Source organism: Dasypus novemcinctus, chromosome 24 (genome assembly GCF_030445035.2).
Source record: "Dasypus novemcinctus isolate mDasNov1 chromosome 24, mDasNov1.1.hap2, whole genome shotgun sequence".
In the NCBI taxonomy this organism is placed as follows: domain Eukaryota; kingdom Metazoa; phylum Chordata; class Mammalia; order Cingulata; family Dasypodidae; genus Dasypus; species Dasypus novemcinctus.
Window position 1 is genome coordinate 61,820,626 of NC_080696.1, and position 20,188 is coordinate 61,840,813.

The 20,188-nt window shown below is 43.0% G+C and overlaps 1 protein-coding gene across 4 annotated transcripts in view; it reads right to left on the reverse strand.

The window, feature by feature from the left end:
* LOC101434491 (serine/threonine-protein phosphatase 4 regulatory subunit 1-like) overlaps positions 1–20,188 on the reverse strand; it is a 112,954-nt gene that overhangs the window by 56,007 nt on the left and 36,759 nt on the right. For 2 of the 4 annotated variants that reach the window (XM_071211798.1, XM_058287259.2), the window contains exon 3: positions 5,071–5,203. In XM_071211798.1, coding sequence (XP_071067899.1) covers positions 5,071–5,203 — 133 coding nt within the window. Of the gene's footprint in view, positions 1–5,070; positions 5,225–20,188 lie in introns of all 4 variants that reach the window. The other 2 variants (XM_058287258.1, XM_071211797.1) reach the window with 1 other exon arrangement.

A 20,188-nucleotide genomic window follows, 5' to 3' on the forward strand; every position in this document is an offset into this window, starting at 1 on the left:
ACACAGCGAGCAAAACAATGAGCAGAAAGCAGGCAGCAAGGGGAGAAATAAACAAGTAAAATTAATTAAAAAAAAAAAGAATAGCTTTTTTTTTAAAAGATTTATTTTATTTATTTATTTTTTCCCCCCTCATTGTTTGAGGTCGCTGTCTGCTCTTTGTGTCCATTTGCCGTATGCGCTCTGTGTCTGCTCATCTTCTCTTTAGGAGGCACCAGGAACCAAACCTGGGACCGCCAATGTGGAAAAGGAACGCTCAGTCACCTGAGCCACCTCAGCAACAAGAATAGCATCTGATTGCCAAAAAAATACCATAAAGAGAACTGAAAGACAGAGGGAAGATTTTTACCACGCATAACTGACAAAGGTTTGAAACATAGAATATACAAAGAACTCCTATAAATCATTAAGAAAAAGGCAGATCAGCTTCTTTCTCCTGCCCCCAAATAAAATGGGCAAAGATTTAAACAGGCGCTTCTCAAAAAAGAAATATAGATGTCCAACAAACATGAAAAATGTTCACACTCATAATAAGGCAAATGCAAATTAAAATCACAAAGCAGTATTGTTATATACACCATACTCCCTACAAGATGGGCTAAAATGTAAAAATCTAACATTATCAACTATCAGATGAAATTTAGAGTAAAGGTAGGACTGTCAATTGATACAACTTTGGAAAATCCATCTATTAAAGTAGAAGATAAACTTACCCAATCACATAGTCATTCCCTTTCTGAGTACACATCCTACAGGCCTGGGTACTTATGTGCACCACAAATAGCCAAAAACTTGAACTACTCTAACAAGAGTAGATTGATAACTGTTAGTATATTCAAACAGAGCACTGTTCCAAAAAGAAACTTGAACTATAGGCAAAACGCACAAAGTAATATAACTTATATGATTTCACATATTTCAAGTTTAGAAACAATAAAACTAAATCTATTATTTGGAGGGTCATGCAGGTGCTAAAAACTACAAAGAAAATTAAGGAAGTAATTAACATAAAACTCAGGATAATGGTTACCTCTTGGTAGAGAGCAAGAGGCATGGATGGGGGACAGACTTCCAGGGACTGACAATGATTTGCTTCACAAAAACCCCTTAGACTCTTCATGCATATTTTATCCAATTTTCTGAATGTGTACTATTGCACAACAAAATAAGTTTTAAAGAAAGTTAGAAAATAAATATTAAAGAGGAAAAACGATCAGATAATCTCAGTAGACGTAAAAGAAGCATTATATAAAGTTCAGACCTAATTGGTGATTTTTTTTTTTAAAGATTTATTTATTTAATTCTTCCCCCCCCCCCGGGGGGGGTCTGTTCTTGGTGTCTATTTGCTGCGTCTTGTTTCTTTGTCCGCTTCTGTTGTCGTCAGCGGCACGGGAAGTGTGGGCGGCGCCATTCCTGGGCAGGCTGCTCTTTCTTTTCACGCTGGGAGGCTTTCCTCACGGGCGCACTCCTTGCGCGTGGGGCTCCCCCACGCGGGGGACACCCTTGCGTGGCAAGGCACTCCTTGCGCGCATCAGCGCTGCACATGGCCAGCTCCACATGGGTCAGGGAGGCCCAGGGTTTGAACCGCGGACCTTCCATATGGTAGACGGACGCCCTAACCACTGGGCCAAAGTCCGTTTCCCTAATTGGTGATTTTTAAAACTCCAAGGAAAACAAGTTTATTTGACAAAATAAATGACCTGTATTCTTCAAGCATGTCAAATAATATGAAACAAAGAAAGGCTGAGTAAGTGTTACAGATTAAAGGAGACTAAAAAGACATGAAAATTAAATGTATTATGTGACGCTGGATTGGATTTTGTACCTAACAAAACCCGGACCTAAAAGACTTTATTAGGGCAATTGGTAAAATTTTATTAAAATCTGTGTATTGGAGAACAGTGCTGCACTACAGTTTAATTTCCTGACTTTGATCATTGTCCTTTGATTATATTAGTGAATGGTGAACATCCTTGTTCTTAGAAAATACGTACTGAACCTAACTCTTTAACAGAAAAGCAACATGATGTCTGCAACTTCCTTTGAAGTGATTCAAAAAAAAACAGTGTAAAAATCAAGAGCACATGATGAAGCTAATGTGGCAAAATGTTAATAGCAGTTGTATCTGAGTGAAGGATATATAGGAATTCTTTCTACTATCCTTGAAACTTTGGTCAAATTATTTAATAATTCTAAATTAGGAAATTAAAAAATAATCTCTTAGCAAAACAAATATAAAGGAATATACATCACAAATACAAACTTTTCTTAAGCTGAAAAATGGAGACACTAAAAACACAGAACAAGCCAGGCAAGAGCACTAACACTCGTTTTTACCGACATTACTGCACTATGTGGAAAATGCAAAAGAATCCTCAGAATAGTTATTAAAATTAATGTGAACTTAGCAAGGTCAATGGAGACAAAGTCAAAATACAAAAGTCAATTCCATTTTTACATATCAGCAATTAGAATATAAATTTTAAGAAATTTACATTAGTATAAAACAAAGAACTGGCACTCAATCTAACAAGATACAGAAGATCTCTACAAGAGAAAACTATGTTATTATTTACAGCTATTTGTATATTGTGTAAATATGTATTTTTAAGAGAAATTGAAGAGAATTTAAATAAATGGAAAATCTGGAAGACTAATTATTGTAAAGATGCCCATTCTTTCAAAATTGATTCCTAGATACAAGGCAATTCTAATGAAAATCCAAGCAGGTTTTTTTTCCCTAGAAATTAATGAACAGGTGCTAAAATGTATTTGGAAATGCAAAGGGCCAAAAACAGCCAAGAGAATCTTGAAGCGCAAAGTGGGAGGATTTGCTTACCTGATATAAAGACTTTTTAACTATAAAGTCCAATAATCAGGACAGAGAGGTACTGGTGCAATGATGGATAAATAGACCAAAGGAAATCTGACTTGGAAGTATAGAAATAGACCCACACAGTTACGGTTATTTGATTAAAGACAAAGGTGGCACTGTAAAGCAGTAGCTAAAACACAGGGTTTTTAATAAATGGCACTGGGTCAGTTGGACATCCCATGGAGGGAAACAAGACCTGACCCCCACCTCACACCATCCACAAACAAAACAAGCAATTCCAGGTGGGCTGTAGATCCAGATGTGAACAGTAAAATAATAAAACTTCCAGAAGGTAATATAAGAGAACATCTTGGGGACCCTGGGGGAGATGAATGTCTCTTGTACATGACATGAAAAGTGCTAAACATAAAAGAAAAAGCTGATAAATTGTGAACTATGTTTGAGTTAAGAACTGCTCATCTGGCCCATGCGCAGTGCTGATGCACGCAAGGAGTGCCGTGCCACACAGGGGTGTCCCCCGGCGTAGGGGAGCCCCACGCAAGGAGTGCACCCATAAGGAGAGCCACCCAGCACGAAGGAGGGAGCAGCCTGCCGAGGAATGGCGCCGCCCACACTTCCCGTGCCGCTGACAACAACAGAAGCGGACAAAGAAACAAGACGCAGCAAAAAGACACAGAAAACAGACAACCAGGGGAGGAGAGGGGAATTAAATAAATAAAAAAATAAATCTTTAAAAAAAAAAAAAAAGAACTGCTCATTAAAAGCAACTGCTCAGAGCGCCTCCATTTCCCTACCTGTAAAATGGAAATAATTAGACTTACCCATAATCATTATTGTAAACTCTCGACAATTTAACAGATATAAAGGGCTTAGGCCTATGCTCTGCGTAGATTATAACTTTTGAAAAGAGTGAATGGAGGGGAAGCGGTCTTGGCCCAGTGGTTAGGGCATCCATCGACCACGTGGGAGGTCCACGGTTCAAACCCCAGGCCTCCTTGACCCGTGTGGAGCTGGCCCATGTGCAGTGCTGATGCGCGCAAGGAGTGCCCTGCCATGCAGGGGTGCCCCCATGTAGGGGAGCCCCACACACAAGGAGTGCGCCCCATAAGGAGGGCCGCCCAGCGTGAAAGAAAGTGCAGCCTATCCAAGAATGGTGCTGCACACACGGAGAACTGACACAGCAAGATGACACAACAAAAAGAAACACAAATTCCCGTGCCGCTGACAACAACAGAAGTGGATGAAGAAGACGCAGCAAATAGACACAGAGAATAGACAATTGGGGTGGGGCGGGTGGGGGGGAAGGGTAGAGAACTGAAAATCTAAAAAAAAAAAAGAGAGTGAATGGAAAGTAAGGAAAAAGACTTGGTGAATATGGCCTGGTCTCAAAAGAAGAGTGGTAGTTAAGAGAAGAGGTAAGGAAAGGAATAGTCTGTACTTGGTTGAGCAGTTAGGGAGTTCAGAGCACTGTTTAGAATGAGAGGTGTGCGAGGGTTTGCAAGTGGAAAGAAAGGGGCTATGTAATAGGAGAGAAAGAAGATCCAGAAGCCAGAAGGTACGCCTGAAGGAGGTGAGACATCAGGGAAAGGAGAGGAGTGGGGTTTGAGGGCCCACCAAAAGGACTTGACAAGAAGAGAGAGACATCCTGCGACAGGAGGGAAGAATGCTCTGAGATTCAGGTAAGTTCGATCGGATGATAAATTGAAAGGGAGACCTCTGTTTCTGCTTTCTTCGTGTCCTTAGAGTCAAGGCCATCTGCTGAAAGTAAGAGCCACAGTCTGAGTCTGAATAGAGGCTTTATCGATAAGACTTCAAATCCTGCCGGCACCATAACGAGTGACAACAGAACATGGAAGGACAAGTTGTGGCAGTGCAGTCAAAAATCAAAACAAGCAGACACTGCTCCCAGTGCTCTCGGTCCTTCTTAATTAAGTGATGATTTCACTTTTCTGAGTACTGTACTTGTGAAAGAAGCCCAGTTAGCAATCCTAATTGTTTAAACACCATTAGATTTCATCGCCATTTCCTTCCTTTCTTACCAGATGGTCAGTAGAAGAGTAACAAAATAATGGAAAAACCTAATAAAATGCTGCCATTCGGACAGAATTCCAGCAGCCTATATCCCACACCTCTCTACCTGCGTCCCCTCCAAGCCATCCCAGAGAAGTGGCATCAGAGTCAGCTCAAACCAAACCCCACCGCGGGCTGTGACCCTGTGAATGGCTCCTCGCACTTACCGGCTGAAGATGTTATCGCTGAAAGCGTACTTTTCAAGGCGAGTGAGTGGAGGCAGGTTGTCCTGGCCTGGAATATCCAAGAAGGCAGCAACCCTCCTGCTGTCGCAATCCGGACTGCAGTCTTCAAATCCATCTTCAGGGGAGGAGAAAAAAGCTATAAAACCACACACACAAAGTGAACATCAACGGAGAAAGGTCACACTTGGAGGAAGCCACATCTTTGCTTGATGTCTGCCTTCCCAGTCCTTTCCCACTCGAGCTTTCTGGGAAGTGCAACCTAGAGAATTCATCTAAAATGCAGTGGGCTGTTGCACAAGCCAAGAGAAGGGTGGCAAGGACCAGTCATAAGGAAAAACACCTTCTTTTAATGCTCTGTCCGACCCATGCATAATCACCTCCAGTCAACCGTTCTCTATTAGGGAACTTGGGGGCAAATGAACAGAGAGGTTCACCTTATAAAATAATTGTCATACATATTAAAAGGTTTAAAATGGTCAAAATTATTTTTTTTTAAATAGGCCCTACTAGTAAGAATGTGACAAAAGTCTGCCCTAAATATGCTCATATAACCTCACCCACTCTATGGTATCAATTCCCATCCACCCCCACATCTTTGGTCCAGCAATTGCTAGCCTTGACCCTAACACGTGAGCATCTAACATAGCCCTTCCATTCACTCATGACCCTGCCGTCACCCTTACTCTTCCTCCTTAAGCCTGCTTTTCCCAGCCTCCCGACCGAGGGGCATCACCATCCTGCCAATGCAGTGGGGTGGCTGCACCCAGGGGTTCTGGAGCCAAACATCCCTGGGACGTAATGAACCCCACAACCACTTACAAGCTATGTGACCAGAGTTAAGTCACTTAACCTGTCTACGCTTCCAGGTTCTCATCTGCAGGGTGGGTTGAAGGCTGCACGCTTACCCCATCGGGATGTTGAGACAAGTGAGTTGAGGCATGTAGAGACCCGTGGCGTCTGGCTCCTCGTGCTCTGGCTGACCCGGGACTGGCTGCCACCCTCTCTGCACCCCATGGCCTCAGTCTATGAGAGCTGCCTGTGGCTTTCGCCTCCCCACAGCCTTCTGCAGGTGTTGTTCCCATCTTTCTCTCCCACTTGGCGTGAAGGTCTCAGCAGCTAGGGCATCACTTATCTAAGGAACCTCCCCTGCCCACTCTCCTGGCCCCTCAAGTGCTCCTGGTGGTGGCACCCTGTGCTCACCTCGAGCTGTGTCGCAACCAGCTGCTGATCTGGAATAACCCCATCTACAGCAGAAGCTCCTGAGGGCAGGACTGTCCAGCTTCCTGCTGGATTCTCAGCGCCTAGTGTGATAGCTAGCACATACTAGCTGCTCAATAAGCACAGAGTGAACTAAGCCGCCTTGAAACACTGAATTTCACTGGGGATGCTCTCAAGCAAGCAGCAAAAGCGCTGGCCACCGAACCACCGAATTAAACGCGTCTTTCCATCCACTCTATAACGTGCACGGGCGATCCCAGGGCACAGTGAACACTCATAGCAAAGAGGCTACTTTCTAGGACAACAGTGCCAATAGTAGTTGTCATGATTGTAACAATAATAAAAATGATGGCTTAGTGTTTCTGAACACTTACAACAGTTAAGCACCATGCGTGTACTCATATTCAATTCTCACAACAACTCAGCCAGAAAGTAAAGACTATTTCTTATCCCCATTTTACAGATGAGCAAACTGATGGCTAGAGAGGCTAAATGACTTTCCCTGGTCACTCACCCAGTTTGCCCTAACCAGAAGTAGGCTCATGCACAGTTGCTCTCACCAGGAGTCAGGTATATTTGTTCCCAAACCTGGTTAAACCTAATTGGGCCTGTTGTCCTCTTCATTCTAACTAAATAACTTTGTGACATACTGTGTAAATCAATGATATATGACTGAGAAAAAGAAAGTAATTTCTGAATACCTACTTTGAATTCTTCAGCAAAATTCAATAAAGATGTTACTAAAACACAGTTGTCAAATTGGGTGTGAGTAAAACAAGTAGCAAGTATTATAAACATATCATAAAAATCTATAAGGATTCTACATTTACATTGCTTAGCACAAGCCTTCTTACTTCCATAAGACACTGAACCTAGAAATCTAGACCAGGCTTGAGAGTGGGCTATGTAAGAAAGGCTCAGCAGACCCCCAAAAAGAGGGTCCACGAAGCAAGGCTGAAATATGAATAGGTATTTTTTAGGTTAGAAAAGCAGGTATCTTTTTTTTTTAATGCAGATTTTTCTATTAACAGGCATCTCCTTCTTCCATTTTTTCTGGAAAAGAGGGCATACCCCGAATGGATGAAGCAGGCCAGGAATTACTTGGATTTGAAACCCTGTTATCAAAGGACCTCACTTATTTCAAGGTGTGCTTGTCTGGAGTTTGAGTACAAACAGCAGAGTCCTCTGCACCCCCATTCTACCCCACACCCAAACACCTTTCCATTTTGACCTAGAAGAATAAAGACAAAGAAACAGGCTCAAGGACTTCTCTGAGGCTAGTTTTAAGAGAACTGTCTCAAAAGGTAGCTCGGGAAAGAGCCACTGGCACCCGCTATACGGGTGTAATGCTTCCCTACCATTCCTTGCCGTGAAAACCAGATAGCTGGGTGAGCAACACTACTGGTGAGAGCAAACAGAGGATTATTCTCTGGCAAGTAGGGAAACCGTGGTTAATGCAGGCAGGAATTGATGAGTTGAAAATAAGATGACAAATTGTACCTAAGTGCTTACTTCTCTATGAAACTCCAATCACATTTTTTTCTCAACTAATTATTTTAGGCTAGTAATTAGAGTTTCTGAAAAGTCTATCTGTATAACAGGCACTCCAAGAATTTTAATAAAGAATTATACATTTGTCAAAACACATGTGTGGCTCCCCACACGCACGTGGTCCCCTGTCTGCCACGCACCTGGGAGAAGCCGTCCTGGGAGGAACAGTCCCCATGCCCAGCAGTTACTCCTGTGCACTCTTCTCAGGGCAGCTCAGGGCAGGGGCAGCAAACAGCTGCCACCCGCTGGCTCGGGGCAGGGGCAGCACACAGCTGCCACCCACCAGCTCAGGGCAAGGGCACCACACAGCTGTCACCTGCCAACTGTTTACGGAGCACCTCCTGACGTTAACAGCTCCTGCACTGGCTCCTACACTTCTGGGATCACAGATAGTTTCGGAAACCTGAGAATGCCCACAGTATACATATTCAAAACTTGACACAGGATCAGGGGTTTCAAAAGACCCTGAGGCCACCCTTGTACTTCACAGGTTGAAAACTACTGTTTTAAAGGGACAGAAAGGGAAACGGACTTTGGCCCAGTGGTTAGGGCGTCCGTCTACCATATGGGAGGTCCGCGGTTCAAACCCCGGACCCCTGTGGAGCTGGCCCATGCGCAGTGCTGATGCGCGCAAAGGAGTGCCTTGCCACGCAAGGGTGTCCCCCACGTGCGGGAGCCCCACGCGCAAGGAGTGCGCCCGTGAGGAAAGCCGCCCAGCGTGAAAAGAAAGAGCAGCCTGCCCAGGAATGGCGCCACCCACACTTCCCGTGCCGCTGACGACAACAGAAGCGGACAAAGAAACAAGACGCAGCAAATAGACACCGAGAACAGACAACCAGGGGAGGGGGGGAAATTAAATAAATAAATAAATCTTTAAAAAAAAAAAAAATTAAGGGACAGAAAATATGCAGACACTCTGGAAGAAACTGTTTATCAGGGAACTACAGAACTTAGCAAGTAGTTCCACCAAAGAATAGTTATTAGAGAATATTAATGATTAAAAACAACAAAAACGGGGGTGGGGGGTATATGGGGACCTCATAGTTTTCTAATGTAAAAAATAAAGACAAAAAATTTTTAAAAAAACAGCAAAAACTACACTAACTAGAGCCAAGGAAATAAAAGCTATCAGACCATAAAATAATCATAATAACTAGTATATTTTGGTTACGTCATATATGCCAAGAGCTGTGCTAAGAACTTTTGGTGTAGAAGTAGTTGGTTTCATCTTTACAACAACCATACTATTCCTGTGTTTCTGTTAAGGAAACTGGATCTTAGAGCAGTTACAACATGTGCCTAAGGTCACACGGCTAGAGGGTGGCCAAGTCAGAATTTGAAACCAAACAGTGAGACTCCAGACACTGCATTATGCTACACTGCCAAAGAGGAAACCTAAACTTTTTTTTAATTTAAAGACAACAACAACCCTGCCACCTCCCCTTCTGGGCTTGAAGCATGCTGGCCCTCCTGAGTTCCCCCATCACACACAAATCTTTCATCCCACTGTTTCTGTACATGCTGCCTGCCCTGGCTGGGACACCCTTACTTCCTGCTTGCCCCATCCCTCCCATCCTGAGTGAGCCCCCCAGAGAGCTCTCCCCAGACCCTCTGAAGATCCGTCTCCCACTTCGGCCTCTCCTGGCACTGTGGAAGTTTCCTTCCTAACACCAGCCTCCAAGTGCTGGCCCGGGCTCTAGTGACTGTGCAATATCTGCCTCCCCGGTCCCTGCGCACACTCCATGCACCTGCACAGCACTGACAAAGAGCCGGTGCTCCTAAAAGTGATTCCATGACAGCAGGACACCACCTCCACAAGCTTAAATAGATGAAAAGGAATATGGAAAACACGGAATACTTCAACACTGACTCAAAAAATAAAGAACCAAGGAGGTGCTTTAGGATTTTAGGTAAATAGATGTGCTCCGACAGCCCTGGCAGCACCTGGATATTCTGCATTCTAGCCCATATTCTTTCACGGGACACGGGGAAAACCTACTAAGATGAGGGTCGAAAGAATAGCCGGGGCAAGATGGCGTCTAGTAAGTGCACCGTCATCATCTCTCTTGAAAAGGACTGGCTGTGTGGTGAGGAGTCCTGCCGGAGCAGGCTGTTTCAGGAACCTGCAGGGCGGGAGGTGTCTGGACATCGATCTGGAGAGACTGAAGCAGAAGTGGTGCTTGCTCAAGGTAGAACCACGGGTTTCTAACACTGAACTTGGGAGCTGTGGGAAGGTAAATCCTTCCCCCCTGGGGCTAAGAGCCTGTGCTCACTGAGAACTGCAGGTCGTGGGGAGGAGTTTCCAAGCCCGTGTCCCCCAAACCCCAAATGCATGAACCCCAAGCCTGTGTCCCCTGAACCCCTGCGGCCTACGTTTCACAGATCCAAATACCCGGAGTCCACATTCTCCCAGGCCGCTGTTTCCTGAGCACTCCCGGAAATTCAGCATCGCCCTACCCCTCCCCGTGGCGGACTAACTCCAGAAGTGGGCGAGTGTAGGTGGGAGGTGCATAGGGGCCAAGGAGTGCAGGTTCAATTTTCTGGAGCCCCCTTTTTATTGAGTTTGGAGGAGATATTAGCTGACTTGGGGAGAGCCTAGGAATAGAGAAGAGGCAAATCTGGTGAGAGAGCCCAATTTACCTAAACGCCCTGGGATTGGAAACTTGGTCTGGGAGAAGGTGGAGTCAGAAAATTAACTCATAGCACACCTAAGGGAGAAAAAATCCAGTTGGGACTTAGGGACCTGAATGACAATGCAAAACGCACAAACATATGCATTATAGGCATCCCAGAAGGAGAAGAGAAAGGAAAGGGGACAGAAGGGATGTTGGAGGAAATTATGGTTGAAAAATTCCAAATCTACTGAGGGAGATGGATATACATGTCCAGGAAGCACACGGCACCCCAAACAGCATAAATCCAACAGGCCTGCCCCAAGACATATACTTGTCAAATTATCCAATGCTCAACACAAAGAGAAAATTCTAATAGAGGCAAGAGAAAAGAGAACCATCACGTACAAAGGAGACTCCATAAAATTAAGTGCTAATTTCTCATCTGAAACCATGGAGGCAAGAAGGCAGTGGTATGACAGTCAAGGTACTAAAAGAAAAAAATTTCCAACCAAGAATACTCTTTCCAGCAAAGCAAGCATTCATAAATGATGGTGAGTTCAAAATATTCACAGATAAACAGAAACTAAGAGAGTATACCAACAAGAAACCTGCCCTTCAAGAAATACTAAAGGGAGTTCTGCAGGAGTAAAGAAAAAAACAGGGGAAACGGACTTGGCCCAGTGGTTAGGGCATCCGTCTACCGCATGGGAGGTCTGCGGTTCAAACCCCGGGCCTCCTTGACCCGTGTGGAGCAGGCCCATGCGCAGTGCTGATGCACGCAAGGAGTGCCGCGCCACACAGGGGTGTCCCCCGTGTATGGGAGCCCCACGCACAAGGAGTGCACCTGTAAGGAGAGCCGCCCAGGGCGAAAGAAAGTGCAGCCTGCCCAGGAATGGCGCCGCCCACACTTCCCGTGCTGCTGACGACAACAGAAGTGGACAAAGAAACAAGACGCAGCAAATAGACACAGAGAACAGACAACCGGTTGGGGGGGGATTAAATAAATAAATCTTTAAAAAGAAAAAGAAAAAAACAGGAAAGACAGAGTTGGAAGAGTGTGTAAGAACAACTAAAACTACAAAAAGAGAAAAAAATCAAACAACATAAGAAAAACACAAATCCAAAGAAAATATGGATAATATAAGTAATTCCATGAAAGTAATAACACTAAATACAATGGATTAAATTCACGTGTTAAGAGACACAGAGGAAATATGACCCATCTATATTGTTGTCTACAAGAAACTCATCTTAGATCCAGGGATTCAAGGAGATTGAAAGTGAATGGCTGGAAAATCTTACAATCTTAGAGGCAAACAATAACCAAAAAAGGACAGCTGTAGCTATATTAATATCAGACAAAATAGACGTTAAATGCAAAACAATTGTGAGAGACAAAGACGGACACTACATATTACTGAAAGGGGTAATCTTTTGAGAAGAAAGAACAATCATAAACATTTATGCCCCTAACAAGGGCACCTTCAAATACATGAGGCAAACACTGGAGAAACTAAGGGAAGGAATAGATGCTCTACAATTATAGTAGGGGACTTTAACACACCACTATCACCATTGGACAGAACATCTCAAAAGAGAATCAATAAAGAAACAAAGACTTTGAACAATATATTAGAGGATCTGGACCTAATAGACATATACAGAACATTACACCCAAATACAGCAGGATATACATTTTTCTCAAGTGCACATGGATTATTTTCCAAGATAGACCACATGCTAGGACACAAAGAAAGTCTCAATGAATTCAGAAAGATCGAAATCATACAAAATAATTTCTCTGACCACAGTGGAATGAAGCGGGAAATCTGCAAGGGCCAGAGACCCAGATTTGGCACCAAGATATGGAAGATAAGAAACAACACTCTTAGAAAAACAGTGGGTCAAGGAGGAAATCTCAAAAGAAATCAATAACTACCTTGAAACTAATGAAAATGATAACAACATATCAAAACTTATGGGATGCAGCAAGAGCTGTACTGAAATGGAAATTCATAGCCATAAAGTCATACATCAAAAAAGAAGAAAGAGCTAGAATTGAAGAACTGAACAATTGGAGGAATTGGTAAAAAACAACAACAACAAACTAACCCCAAAGAAAGAAGAAAGAAATAACAAAGATCAGAGCACAACTAAATGAAATAGAAAATAGGAAAGCACTAGCAAAAATAAACAAAACAAAGAATTGGTTCTTTGAGAAGATCAATAAAATTGACAAACCCTTAGCTAGACTAACAAAGGAAAAAAGAGAGAAGGTGCGAATACACAAAATAAGAAATGAGAAGGGTGATATCACCACTGATCCCACTAAAATAAAGACTATCATAAGAGGATACTTTGAAAAACTGTATTCCAATAAGAAAGACAATTTAGAGGAAATGGACAAATTCCTAGAAACACATAAGCAGCCTACATTGACAAAATAAGAAATCGATGATCTCAACAAACCAATCACAAGTAAAGAGATAGAGTCAGTTATTTAAAAACCTCCCAACTAAGAAGAGCCCTGGGCCAGATGGCTTCACAGGTGAATTCTACCAAACATTCCAGAAAGAAATAACACCAATTTTGCTTAAACTCTTCCAAAAAATTGAAATAGAAGGAACATTGCCTAATTCATTTTATGATGCCAGCATTACCCTAATACCAAAGCTAAACAAAGACACCACAAGAAAGGAAAACTACAGACCAATCTCTCTAATGAACCCAGATGCGAATATCCTGAACAAAATACTTGCTAATCATATTCAATAGCACATTGAACAAATTATACACCTCGACCAAGTGGGCGTCATTCCTGGTTTGCAAGGATGGTTCAACATAAGAAAATCAATTAATGTAATATACCACATAAGCAGATAGAAGGAAAAAAATCACATAATCATATCTATAGATGCAGAAAAAGCATTTGACAAAATACAGCACCCTTTCTTGATAAAAACACTGCAAAAGATAGGAATAGAAGGAACTTTTCTGAACATAATAAAGGGTATATATGAAAAACCCACAGCTAACATCATTTACAATGGTGAAATCCTAAAATCTTTCCCTCTAAGATCAGGAACAAGAAAAGGATGCCCACTATCACCCCTTCTATTTAACATTGTGTTAGAAGTACTTGCTCGAGCACTGAGGCAAGACCAGAAATAAAAGGAATCCAAATAGGAAAGGAAGAAGTCAAAATTTCACTATTTGCAAATGATATGATCCTATATATAGAAAGCCCTAAGAAGTCTACAACAAAGCTTCTAGAACTTACAAATGAGGTCAGTAAAGTCGCAGGGTATAAGATCAATACACAAAAATCAGTAACATTTCTGTAGACCAATGATGAGCAATCTGAGGAGGAAATCAAGAAACAAAAAACATTTATGATAGTAAAAAAAACAAAACAACCAAATACCTAGGAATAAATTTAACCAAACATGTAAAAGACTTATACAATGAAAACTACACAAAACTGTTCAAGGAAATCAAAGAAGACCTAAATCAATGGAAGAACATTCCCTGTTCATGGATAGGAAGACTAAATATTATTAAGATGTTTATTCTACCAAAACGAATCTATAGATTCAATGCAATCCCAATAAAAATCAACACAGTATTTTTTAATGAACTAGAAAAACTAACTCTGACATTTATTTAGAAAGGAAAGAGGCCCTGAATAGCCAAAGACATATTGAAAAAGAAAAATGAAACTGGAAGAATGACACTACCAGACTTCAAAACATACTACAAAGCTACAGTAGAGAAAACGGCATGGTATTGGCACAAGGATAGACACACTGACCAATGGAACCAAATTGAGAATTCTGATATAGATCCTCATATATACAGTCATCTGATATTCAACAAGGCCACCAAGCCCACTCAACTGGGAGAGAATGGCCTCTTCAACAAATGGTGCCTACAGAATTGGATATCAATATGCAAAAGAAGGAAAGAGAATTACCATCTCACACCTTATACAAAAATCAACTCAAGATGGATCAAAGACCTAATGTAAGAGCCAAGACCATAAAGACCTTGGAAAACAATGTAGGGAAGCATCTATAAGACTGTGTAATAGGAAATAGCTTCATGAACCTCACACCCAAAGCATAAGCAGAAAAGAACAAATAGAGGGAAGCAGATTTGATCCAGCGGTTAGGGTGTCCGTCTACCACATGGGAGATCCGCGGTTCAAACCCCGGGCCTCCTTGACCTGTGTGCAGCTGGCCCATGCGCAGTGCTGATGCGCGCAAGGAGTACCGTGCCACGCAGGGGTGCCCCCGCGTAGGGGAGCCCCACGTGCAAGGAGTGCGTTCCGTAAGGAGAGCCGCCCAGCGCGAAAGAAAGTTCAGCCTCCCCAGAAATGGCACCGGACACACAGAGAACGGACACAACAAGATGACACAACAAGAAGAAACACAGATTCCTGTGCCGCTGACAACAACAGAAGCGGACAAAGAAGAACATGCAGCAGATAGACACAGAGAACAGACAACTGGGATGGGGGGGAAGGGGAGAGAAATAAAATAAATAAATACATCTTTTTTAAAAAAAGAACAAATAGATAAATGGGACTTCCTCAAAATTAAAGCCTTTTGCGCTTCGAAGGAGTTTGTCATGAAAGTGAAAAGAGAGCCTACACAATGGGAGAAAATATTTGGTAACCATATATCTGATAGGAGACTTATATCCTGCATATATAAAGAACTCCTATATCTTGAAAATAAAAAAAGCAAACAACCCATTTAAAAAATGGGAAAAAGCTTTGAACAGACGTTTCTCCAAAGAAGAAATACAAATGGCTAAAAAGCACATGAAAAAATGCTCAAAATCTCTAGCTATTAGGGAAATGCAAATCAAAACTACAATGAGATACCATCTTATTCCCATAAGACTGGCAGCTATCAAAAAAACAGAAGACTGGTGGCAGACTTGGCCCAGTGGTTAGGGCGTCCATCTATCACATGGGAGGTCTGCAGTTCAAATCCCGGGCCTCCTTGACCCAAGTGGAGCTGGCCCATGTGCAGTGCTGATGCGCGCAAGGAGTGCCGTGCCACACAGGGGTGTCCCCCCCGTAGGGGAACCCCACGCGCAAGGAGTGCACCCCGTAAGGAGAGCTGCCCAGCGCGAAAGAAAGTGCAGCCTGCCCAGGAATGGTGCTGCACACATGGAGACCTGACACAACAAGATGACGCAACAAAAAGAAACACAGATTCCCGTGCTGCTGACAACAACAGAAGCGGACAAAGAAGACGCAGCAAACAGACACAGAGAACAGACAACCGGGGTGGGAAGGGAAGGGGAGAGAAATAAATAAATCTTTAAAAAAACAAAAACAAAAACAGAAGACTACAAGTGCTGGAGAGGATTTGGAGGAATGGGAACACTCATCCACTGCTGGTAGGAATGCAGAAGGATCCAGCCATTCTAGAGGACTCTTTGGCAGTTTCTCAAACAGTTAGCTATAGATTTGCCATATGACCCAGGAGTTCCACTGCTGGGTATATACCTAGAAGATGTGAAAATAAGGACACAAACCAACATATGTACACCAATGTTCATAGCAGTATTATACACTATTGCCAAAAGATGGAATCAACTCAAATGCCCATCAATGTATGAATGGATAAATAAAATGTGGTATATACATACAATGGAATACTACTCAGTTATAAGAAGGAATACAGCACAAACACATGTGATAATATGTATGAATCTTGAGGACCTTACGTTGAGTGAAGCAAGCCAGGCATTGAAGGACAAATACTGCATGACCTCTCTGATATGAAACAAGCAAACCAAGCTGTCTCAGAGAGCTAGACTGGAAGACAGGTTTAAAGGAATCTGGGGGGATGAGGAAGGTTGCAAGCTGAAGCCTACAAGGGTGAAGTCTATGACAAGCTGGAGGTAAGTATTTGTACAGGGAAGGGATAAGATGGGGGCATAGGGATACCTCTGGGTGGGGCTTTGTGGGCTTGAGGGGGGTTAGGATTGGGAGGATGGGTCAGATGACCCAAGGAATTGGGGGGAGGGCTGGGGGGAACTGGTGAATATGGGAGAATGCCAGGTACATGGTTGAAACTATACTGTTGAGAAAACTCTTTAGAAAATATAAGGAGGGAGGGGTGACATCATCAACCAGCGCCGGAAGCCATACCCTGAAAACACTTCCGCAGATACTCTGGAGGATGGTAAAGACTGGAGAGGAGCTGCACAAACGCCGAATTGAAGTAAGAGAAAAGTATCAGGACTGATGCTGTTACAACTACATTGAAAGAGAATTTGCCATCAAAATGGTGTTTTTCGAAAGACAAAGAAGCTCTGAACTCCACTTGGAATGAAAGCAGCCTCATTAAGACTTGGGCTTCCTGCATTCTCAGTCCATTTGGATTCTCATGAATAAGGGAGAGAATTTTAACCAGCTTTGTTTTCCTTCTGCTTATCTGGTTGTGAGTGAAAATCCAGAGGAAGATAGATACCAGCCAAGGTTTTGGCAATGCAATCACATGAGTTAGTGACCTTCAAGGATGTGGCTGTAGACTTCACCCAGGAAGAGTGGAACCTGTTAGACACAACCCAAAGAAAGCTGTTCAGAGAAGTGATGCTGGAGAATATCAGTAACCTGGTCTCAGTAGGATATCAAGTCTGCAAAAGAGATGTGCTTTCTCAGTTGGAAGAGGAAGAAGTGTCAAGAGAAGGAATAGGCTTTCCTCAATACCAGAATCCAGGGAGGAAATGTGCCTTTAAAACATGGGAAATGATAGAAATGATATTCAGTCAACCTACCTGTAGGAAAGACACTTCTAAAACCATGTCATTGCCTAACTCATTTCACATGTTTTTATTCAAGATCATTGCCAGCTCCAATCTACTCTTGAAACCCTCCTGGAAATTTCTCATACCAGGTCTCCATCTTCAATTCTCATAATCTCCTAAACAATGAATGATCTCACACTCACAACAATATTATTCTTGGAGGCCTGATCGTAATCCTGGTTCCAGAACGAAAAGAGATATAAGAAATCATGAGCCAGGCACTGGTAGCCCGAACCTCATTGATCTCAGTATTAAACCAGTTTGACAGGTAAAAAAAAGAAAATATAAGGAAAGATCCCATGTTTAAGGTGCTTAAGGGGGGGCATCTGGTACAGGGGCAAGCTTCTAGGGAGTAGGTGAGTGCTCATTTTGTCATAGTGTGTTATATCACTGGGTGGAGACCCATACAATGAGTGTGAAGGTGTACCCACATCCTGGGAGACCTGATGTTCCCAAAGAGAGGGAATTTCATCTCTCAAGAGGCTTGCTGGCTCCCAATTAGTTAGGGCAGCCTAGTATGTCAAGCCCTCAGCATTGTTGCAGTATCTGTAAATCTGGTTCTTCAAGTTGTGAAGATTGAGTGTCACAGTGTGCCCTGAGGGGGGGGGGGGGAGAGGTATAGCATGGATGGAATCAGGGAACTGGGGGGCAATGGAAGTGCTCCAGAAGATCATGCAATGATAGACATGTCAACTTACATCTAAAGTGTATAAAAGTCTATAAACTAAAATGTAAACTATAATGTAAAACATAAGGAAACTAAAAATTTAGAAATTTGTACAGTCTAAAATATAAACAGTAATGTAAACCAAAATGGAACCATGTTTGATAGCTATGTTTGAAAATTTGTACATCACCTGCAGCAAACATGACATGAACATGTAAAGAGATCATTGCTGGGGAAAGGGGAAAAGGGTCTGATGGTGGATATCTGGGAGTCCCCTATATTGTGTATGTGAATTACTGTGATCCAAAACTTTTTTGAAGATGAAATTAAAAATTAGAAAAAAAAAAGAAGAAAGGATGTAGACACTGAGGAAGAAATGAAAGTGTCTTGCTACTGTACATACAGGCAACACCTATTACAGTGATGAAAGGCAAAATGTTAGAAACAAAGCTTTATAATATTTTTCATTTTATTAATACGCCAATTTATTTTTACTCTATGTTAGTATTTCTAAATTACTATGTATTCTCTTTCTAAACTTTAAGCCCATCACTGTATTTCAATTTCCTGTTAATTGAATTTGGCAATATTTTAGGATTCATTATTGAAGAAATTTTGGATCACAGAGAGGTTCATCTATGGCAGAGGAGGAACTCTGGCATGGGGTGTTATTGATGGGGGGGCACATGGGTGGGGGGAAGTTCTCCAGGGCAAGTATATAGGGAACATAAATATGTTAGGATATATGTTGGGTATTTTTATAGTAGTTACAGTTATAAATGTCAACTGAGGGAGTGCTGAGTTCCCACCCAGGGAAGCTCTGTCACATTCCCCAATGGAACAACAATAATCCCCCAAGTGCAACGGCAAAAATCAACACAGAATGATGGTCCAATAATGAGCCCTTGATACTGATGACTATGCTTATGAGCCTGTGTGCCTAAAATATGAACTAGGTCTAGAGCTGTAGGATGCCTAAGAGTTACCTCCTGAGAACCTCCATATTGCTGAAATGTGGCCACCCTCTAAGCCAAACTCAGTATGTAAATGCATTACCTTCCCCCCAACGTGGGACATGACTCCTGGGGATAAGCCTCCCCAGCACTGAGGGATTACTACCAATCACTAACTGAAGAAGCAACTAGAAAGAGACCTTGAATAAGAGTCAACTCAGACCAGCAGAATATCTCAGCCTACATGTTGAATTAAGTGTTAAAAACTGCTCTTTGACCTTGAATAAAGGGGGAAATGATAAAGACAGATGAGTTGATATGGCTAAGAGTCTTCCAAAAAGAGTCAGAAGGTCATCAGAGGGGTCGTGCTTACGCACACCTCAACAGGACCCCAGAAAAAGCCAAAATAGATACAACCCTAGATACTGGTTCTCCTGAAGGCTATGGAGATCCACAGGGTATATAGTCATAGCAAATGGATTTGTTTTATTTTTTTAAAGATTTATTTATTTATTTAATTCTCCCCTCCCCCGGTTGTCTGTTCTCTGTGTCTGTTTGCTGGGTCTTGTTTCTTTGTCTGCTTCTGTTGTCATCAGCGGCACGGGAAGTGTGGGCGGCGCCATTCCTGGGCAGGCTGCACTTTCTTTCGCGCTGGGCGGCTCTCCTTACGGGGTGCACTCCTTGCGCGTGGGGCTCCCCTACGCGGGGGACACCCCAGTGCCGCACGGCACTCCTTGCGCGCATCAGCACTGCGCATGGGCCAGCTCCACACGGGTCAAGGAGGCCCGGGGTTTGAACCACGGACCTCCCATGTGGTAGACGGACGCCCTAACCACTGGGCCAAGTCCGTTTCCCTTTTTTTTTTTTTTTGGATTTGGAGCTCTGTGCCATGTCAGAGAGCTCTACTTTGGAATTTGTGCTCCTAAGTGTGATGGAGCTGGACTCAGATGTGACTTTTCTACACATGCCTCTTCTGTCACTTTTACTGAACCTTTGGTTGGCTCTAGGGATGGTCCATGCTAAGGAGACTTGAATCTCTGGACTGCCCATGTGCCAGTTGGGCCCTGAGCCTCAGCAGAGTGGTGACTTCTACTCTCTGGTTCGTTGGTGTTACCCAGGTCAGCTAACAGGGAGGTAAAGATGGTCAACCACCACACCAGGGAATCAAGAGTGCCTACAACTGTAAGCAGAGGAATCACATCCATCATTCATGTGGAATCTAAGCCCCTCTTGATCTAGAGATGGAGGGGACATCGCCATCCCAGGGT